An 8,149-nucleotide genomic window follows, 5' to 3' on the forward strand; every position below is an offset into this window, starting at 1 on the left:
GCTGTGAGATCATATGCCTGCCAATCTTATTAGAGGCACATGTATGGAATGCCTCTCTGTGGTAAGTGCAATGTCTGACAAGCTCTCAGATTCATTGTTCCAAGAGAATTTACATTCTGTATGCATGGCGAAATGTGAGATTTCACCGTTTTATTTAACTCAATGAAACTGCTTTCTATTAGGGAGTCCCATTGTGTAACTAAGTGTGCCGTTTGAATACACACTCTACTTACAGTTGAAGGCATCCATATGTATGACATGGAACACTGCAACTGCTGAATTCCATCATGCGCCAGCAGTTATCAGATGGACCCATAATGTAGGCTTCCCAAACATTGTCTTTCTGCTGCCTCTCGCTACACACACACACACACACACACACACACAGCTTCCATTTGGTATTCTGTTTACACCATGTACACAAAGTCCATGTCTTCCAGCCTCCAACTGTGGCCTAGCACATACTGGGCCAAAGGGCTTTCCGATCAACATTCCACCCAGCTGAAGACATCAACCAGCAGCCTTCCTGCTCCTCCTAGTCCCTGGGCTGCCTACACTCGTTCCTCAGCCTCTTAGCAAGCCGTGTCCCCTGCTGAGTTAGTTCTCTGTTAGGCCTGGGATAATGGCGTCCGACGTGCATGAGACAGATCGCGCCCCCACCCCGGCCCCAGTGCAGATTGCAAAGATGCTGAGGACTTAGAGCTTCCGCAGCGGAGGCATTACAGCCACCGCTGCGCCGTATCCCGCCTGCTTGGCATGCTGTCGGCAACGGGGAGGAGCGGAACCGCGAGCGCGATGCATTAGTCCCCGAGAGAGACCTCTCTGGGGCCCCCCCGCACCTCTCACACATTCCGGTCAGCGACCGCGCTTCTCCGAGACGCCCACTGTAGATTTAGACATTTATCTCGGACTCGTGACTTTTCCACCACCGCTTCCACGGCCATAAATTCTCCCTGCGCGCCACACAATTGCTACTGTGGGGAATAGGCAAGGTTACCAGGAATAAGACGAGGCTGAGATTTAGTTGGGGGGGATTTGGACAGCGGGACAAGAGTAATGAGAAAAGGCCCATCGCACCACAGCCCCCCCCACATGTTAACATGAAACGTGGTGTTAAAGGCCCCCACCACCACCACCGCCGCACCCCACAGCCCCCATCCCCCATGCTTGTTGGCCGTGTGTGAGTATTCACTCACGACAACACAGACAAAACATCAGACACTCGTTACTAATTTATGTCCTGTCGGAGGCTCTAGTGTGTTTCCAAGAGCTGTTTTCGTTTTCCAATCTATTACTTCCGAGTCCACATTTACCCAATGCGAGTGGCAATATTTTACAGCCTTGACTTCTTCTGCTGACATCAGGTGTATGTCTTTGAACTTTCAGATGTTAAGGCTGCTTTTTTCCCCTCTAGTGGACCAGAGGGACCACCATGGATGATCTACTTGTTTTTACAGCATCAGCACTTTCAGGTGCCACTCGAAGCATGGCAATATAAGGCTGCTTTTTTGTGAGAACAAACTGATGACCTTCGTAGTAATTCTTATCAAAGACATCACACATGAAATATTAAAATAAATTACTTCACTCCAGGTTTTAAATGTTACTCATTTGGACAACTTCATGAAATTTGCAGTGTTCGAATGCATGAAATATGAATGGCAAAGCCATCACTTGCTCTATAATGAATAAGCACACCTTGGAATTGACTCATTTACTTAAGGAGAGAGCTAGGAGCGTCATGGACCGACAGTTATGTGACCAGAGATACTGTACAGTGTGATGTGTTGCTCTCGCCGAGGACATTTGGTCCTATTTTATATGATAAGCGCATCATATTAAGTTACATTAAATGAAAACAGTAGTTGAATGAATGTTTAAAGTCATTCTGCATTACTATCACAATATTTTATGCTCAAGCTTAGCGATAATTGGCAGGGGCGTCTAATGTTTAAAGAGATTACGCATTATGTTTTGTATCAAACTGATGAAAAGGCATTCTCTATGATTCACAGACTATAATTTATTTATACGAAACGGGAAGACACAAAGCTTCAGTGCATGTCTATGTAGATTTGTACAACACCAAGAAGTACGCCTATTTTCTTATACTCACTGTTTTGAGCTGAATCACAGTTGATTTTAATGCTCCCTCTCAATGTAAACCAATCCTGTGGATTAATGGAATGGATACTGGCATGTCTGAACTTCAGTAATACACAGAAGTTTCATGGTTTCATTGCAATTACCTGACTGAAATAATCTCTCGAAACTCACAGTCTGGTTTCACTACTTTCTCTCACTGACTCGGGCCCACTGCCTTTCAAAGCTCTCTTATCCCAAGCCAGAGTGTCCCATTTGATCACAACTTTGAGCCTGAGTGGATGGCAACAAAGGGGTCCTCTTCGGAGGCCTTGATGGAAAAACGGGCTCTTCCATCTTCCCCTACGGTGATCCGCTTCCCTGTGCAGCCCGTGCCGGCAGCAGTCCTCTGGCCAGAGATCACATCGCAGTAGCACCCGGCAGGCATGCCCGTCTGCAGTGAGGCGTCCAGAGTGCTAATAATGAAAAAAGATTAGTCACAGGTGTTAGCCTAATGAGACTAGCACAGAAAGGTAAGTGTGAGTAGAGATGTGTCGCTTCGATCGCAATGTACCATGAAAACATAACACTCTCACTTGGGCTTTGTGCAAAGGAACGTGCCATGTTATGGCTATTGGGTGTAACAAAGCTTTCATGCCTTAGATGGTGCACATGATCAGACATGGACAATCAGTTTTGGTGGCATTCCAACCATGCATTCCATTCTAGAATGGCTGCACGCCTGCTGTGCTTACCAATCATCGTTGTTGATGACTATGAATCCGCGATCTCCTCGCCCAAAAGCAATCTGGTTCTCACCATTGTCCCACCAGTTGGATAACGGCTGCCCATGGGCCACATTCCGGAAGGTTACCATATTCCTTCATTCAGACGGGAGGGTGGGAAATAAGGTATTTACATTTCAACATTCGATTTCTTTCACTTGGCAAAAAAGGTTTTGTTTATCTCCAATCGCATGAAGGCAAATGGAGAGAAATTGGCAGTCATCATCACAGAGCTATCACACCGTACAATTCTGTCCCCGCAAGGTCAACCCAAATATTTAGTTGGCGGAAAACAATTGAAAGTAATGAATGTGGATAGGCGGCGAGAGAGGGCCGACCGGCCGGATGCGTCCACTCAGTCACCTGATTTGATGCCATCTGTGTTCGCACACCCAGTCCCCTCCACAGCTGCCGTCGGGGTTGATGGGGACGGGCTTGGTGGAGCCGTCCGGATAGCTGGGAGGGCCCATCCAGTCGTTCTGATCCTGAACGAAAGGGAGGGGGAGAGAAAGAGAAACGGAGGGGGGTGCGCAGAGAAAAGAAAGATGAATGAAAGAACAGAAGGACAGACAGCACAGACAAAATAAAAAGGGAGGTGCACCCATTAGGGAACATTAGAGAGCCTGCAGAAATCCGTCAGGGCAAAAAAAAGAGAGAGAGGGGAGGGGAGAGGAGAGGTGCAAGGGGACAGAGTGCCTGAGAAAGTGCTGAGACTAAGGCTTCAATTCGCACTGGCGGTGAAGACGCGTGGTGTTGGGTGGGGTGGGGTGGCGGGGTGCCCCGGGGCCTCTGGAATGGAAGGCGTCCGCAGTGCTTATTTATTTATCTGCGTCTGACACATCCTGACCTAGCGCGGCCCCGCAGAGGACAACACCTGACAGGAGCCACCCACCTTCCCGTCCAGCAGACGGCGGTCCCAGCGGTAGCTCGACATCAGTCTGGTCACGCCGTAAGGATGAGCCAGCATGAAGGCCACGGCCATTTTGTACATTCTAAGAGAGAGGAAGAGAGGGGAGGTGGCAAAGTGCACAACGCAGTTCATTAGCACATTGTGATTTCTAGTCACCTTCACTGGAAAGAGGAAAGAGCCACATAACTGTCTGGAAACTCAAGGAAAATTTCTAAGTAAAAGTCTCAGAGCATCTGGTAATTTGTGCCTTCGTTTCAACTGCTTGTCAGTGCTCAGACAAACAAAATGCCACAGGCTCCAATGATAGATGAGCCATGCAATCATTGTCTTTGTAGCACAGTACCTTGGCTCCCAGAACGTCAAAATAGATGTCCCTCCTGCTCCATGCCCTCTCTGGTTGTCATGGTTATCCACAAACACCAGGGCTTGGTTGGAAGGCATCAGTCCCCAGCTTTCTCCAAAGGTCCTGGAAATCAAATATGGCAGAAATTTCCTCTCAAGAAGTAGTTGAGCCCTTTCAAAAAGTCACATGAAGAGCGGCAGCTCCTCATTTGCGGAGGCCCTGTCTGTCTGTGTCCCCAGGGCATGGCTTACTTAAGGTCAGCGAGCTTGTCTCTGTTCCATCTGCGAATGACAGATCCTAGCTTAGCTCCGTATTTGAACTCTGTTACATGGCCAAGCCCAGAGTATTCGCTTGCCTTTATGGGTTCCCCACCAAGGTCAATGACCTAAAAGAGAAGATGTATTTTGCATGTGGTTTTCACAAATATTGTGCCACTAGTGATTTTCACAATTCACAAAACTCCAGCAGTAAAGTTCATCTTGTTTTTCACAAGTCCAAGACATATTACATTCTCACACTAAACTAGGCCAATATATTTCACTGGACTTTAACTCACCTCTTGGTAAATGAAAGGTCTGGAACCTTCTGGAAACCACTCCGTGTTGAGATTGTGCAGTTGGCCGTAGATTGCGTTCAGGTCCTGCGGCCACATGTGCTTGCAGGCATCCACCCTGAAACCGGCCACCCCCATATCCAGTAGGGAGTTCATGTAGCTGGCCACCCGCTCCCTCACATGCTCCTTACGATGGGCAAGGTCCAGCAGCCCCACCAGACGGCAGTCACGCACCTGCACGACACTCAGATGTGAGCTACAAGCCAAGGCTAGGTGTTTCTCTCTCTCTCTTTTATTGCACCACCCATGGTTCACCGAAACACAAAAAAAAACATCCCTCAATTATGTGCAAATCATGTCTGAAATTTCATTAGGGGAAAAAGTCACCTCTCTGGGTGTTGGAAAAAAAAAAGGAAAAACATCTCCATTTCCATCTGTACCCTTTCATCTTTTTACTCTCCCCACCCCACCTAAAATCGTACCTGATAAATGTCTTGGTAATTCTCAATATTTCCACTCGCGGTGGTGCATTTGTCATCGTTGAAGTGGGAAGCTGAGTAGGGCACAGATGGGAACTCCTCTTTGCTGGCATTGAAGTATGATCCACAGGTCGAGCGCCTGCCTTCCCCTGCGCTTGCCGAGCACATGTGATTGATGACTACGTCCGCGTAGATCTTCACCTGCACAAGACATGTGCTGGATCATTACCATAACCGCACATCGCCTCGCAGACATCAACCAAGGCAGTGAAGAAGAAAAAATGTATGGATGTCAAAGGGCATTTCTATAAACATCGCTTATGGCCAGAGGCAACCAAGACACTATTGATAGACAGAATTCCTCTGCACACTGAATTCATATCACATGCTGGCCTATCTTAGCTCTAAAGAACAATGGACAGAGTTTTCATACAAAATGGTGTGACCTAATATTGTGTCTGTATTGTAGCTCTTAATATTTTCAATTTGTCAGAGCTGGCTGTGCAGTGTGGGTAGCTGACCCCAGCTTTGTTGCATCTGGAGATCATGTCCCGTAGCTCCTGTTCCGTACCCGACCTGGAGCAGAGCTTGTAGCTGATTGGCTGATATCTCTCCCACCAAGGTCTCCACGGCTGGGCCACCACAACGTTCTCACTAGGAGGGGAAATCTGATGCGGAGGCATTATTGATCGTGCTCACATTTAGTTTAGTTCTTTCATTACCAAGTGGATTTTTGCATAGCCAGTGCTACAGAAAATGAATGCACGCAATGAGACAAGTCATCTCAAAAGCACTCTGCTACAACTCTGAGAATATTTGACAAGCATTTAAATTATATGTTCTTCAGAAGAAGGAAAAGTAACACTCCTGTACACACCTGCACAGCATCAAAGCCGTTAGGACCAAGATAGTTCTCACATTCTTCAGCTATGTCTCTCCAGCGCCATTCAAACAGATGGACAATTGATGTTGTCCCACATGTGGTGCTGCAGTGGTAGTGAGACAGGCCAAGACCCAGTGCCAACAAACACCACCTGGCCTTCAGCTAAGCAGCAGAGAGGTAGCACAAGTAGCCTACTATGAGTGGTTTAATTTCATACTTTTCTTAACCGTTTGTCTTCAAAATGGAAGCAGCCTGCTTAACTGGCTTAAATTATTTCAGGAGGAAATACTATTATGCATAATGCAAGATAAGACCTGTCATAATATCCTCATTTTAAAACGAAAGTGTAGTCAACAAACAGGTTTTTATAGGACTGTCCACATACTGACAGAAGTCATGTTTGTACACTCTGCTCATGAATCTTTCTAAACTCATTGGCACCACTAGAAACTCACCTTCATTTGCTCAATTCAAGGCTGTAGAGCTTTTTCTGGACATAGAAGTTGCCCTGTTAGGGAGAGCTGCAGGAGCATGCAGTGCTGCAACATTCACTCCTCAATGGGACTGTTCCGAGGAAAGGCCATAAAGCAGGGGACTGTGCCAGCACACACAGCCATAGACCAATCAGCATGAGGGGGAGACGCTCAAACTAGCAAGCCCTGGATTGTGGGGGTTAGCCAAAGCAGGAAGTCATGCTAATGGCTAACACTATTACCATGGTTGCCAGTACAGCAGGCTTGAATACATCACTGAGGCAATGAGTGAACTTACTAACTAAACATTTAATTCCATGTATATGGTTACATGTATGTACTTACCCCGACAGGAATTTAAATAAGATAACAGTCCTTGTAGAGATTCTTAAAACCTTATTTCCTCACAGGGAATTAGGAGGTAGCACAACGAAAGTAGGAGGGTCGTTCTACAGAAACGCACACTTTTGACATGGCAAGATGTCTGAAAATTTCTTTCATTTTCTAAACTTTAAACTTAGACCACACTATTACTTAACTTCTTGGCTGTAAGAATACACTTAAGGGACACCTTAAATATGTTTTACCTTTATTGAGCATTTATTTAAAGATTTCATGCACCGTCTATGTCACTTGTGTTACCTTACTCAAAATATTATCTCTCAACCTCTTCAGCACATGTAACAAGAGCTACAGTACAATAATGATAAGGCAAAAAACAGGAGATTATTGATTTATTTATTTTAATAATGATTGTTAAAAGTTTGTTTGAATGATGTTTATTCAAATGCGCAACCATGTATTCTCTATAAAAAAGAAAATATCATAAAAAACAGTTATAAACAAATAATATTGCAATTGTTTAAATGTCATCTCTTAAGTCTAGCAAAATTAAATGAATATGAAATCATTATCATGCCGAATTTGACACATTTGTCTTCATGTTCCTGAAAACACACAGTAACACCAGTGACATAATGTAACACCAGTGACCAAAGATCTTGACTACTCAACTCTAATTAAGTATATGACACCAAATTGTTACATGTAGGCTAATAAAATCACATTGACAATAAGTGAAAGTATTTAACAAAGTATTGTAAACAAGAATTTCATACATGTGTTACTGACAGTCACTGGTGTTACCCACATGAGGGTAACACCAGTGACAACTCTCAAGGAAAATGAAATTTACAAAATGGCTGCTACAGGGAATCAAACCACATGTTGTCATTCATGGTATACTTACTAAATTATGTATATTAATCCATTTGTAATCTCTTTTTAACTTTCCAAAGAATAAAATAGATCATACCAGTGACGTCAACTAAAAGCTTCAAAGGAAAACTTAAGATAAATGAGAATATTTCTCAAAAATGAAAAGTCAGTGGTCTTACCATGTCTTCTTTGATCTTCAGGAAGGAAGTAAATAGATGTCTTGTGATGTCATCAGTCTGATTTTTTATGTCAAAATAATAGTCTTTTCTAATGAGGTAACACACCAGTGACATGACTCCATGGGACATACATTTTTATCATTTTATTTGTAATATTTAATTGGCATTTTGTATTTTTATCTAATGCATAATATATTTGATAGTTATGTATATATTATTGCAATTTAACTGAATAAAAAACATG

At 44.4% G+C, this 8,149-nt stretch overlaps 1 protein-coding gene across 2 annotated transcripts; it reads right to left on the reverse strand.

Annotated features, from left to right (window-relative positions):
- Positions 1-1,733: 1,733 nt before the first annotated feature.
- LOC125309323 (alpha-amylase-like) lies at positions 1,734-7,179 on the reverse strand. 2 transcript variants are annotated; one of them, XM_048266152.1, is made up of 12 exons: positions 6,854-7,179; positions 6,491-6,694; positions 6,030-6,197; positions 5,674-5,820; positions 5,156-5,353; positions 4,677-4,907; positions 4,372-4,505; positions 4,121-4,243; positions 3,760-3,859; positions 3,231-3,352; positions 2,838-2,963; positions 1,734-2,558 (listed from the first exon to the last, which is right to left on the reverse strand). In XM_048266152.1, exons 2-12 carry the CDS (start codon positions 6,494-6,496, stop codon positions 2,363-2,365), a joined length of 1,551 nt encoding a protein of 516 aa, XP_048122109.1. In that variant the 5' UTR covers positions 6,497-6,694; positions 6,854-7,179; the 3' UTR covers positions 1,734-2,362. The 2 variants fall into 2 exon arrangements, with proteins under 2 accessions (XP_048122109.1, XP_048122108.1); XM_048266151.1 differs by having other exon boundaries at positions 6,491-7,179.
- Between the last annotated feature and the right edge of the window lie 970 nt (positions 7,180-8,149).

The sequence above is a fragment of the Alosa alosa genome, chromosome 16 (assembly GCF_017589495.1).
Source record: "Alosa alosa isolate M-15738 ecotype Scorff River chromosome 16, AALO_Geno_1.1, whole genome shotgun sequence".
NCBI classification, from domain to species: Eukaryota; Metazoa; Chordata; class Actinopteri; order Clupeiformes; family Clupeidae; genus Alosa; species Alosa alosa.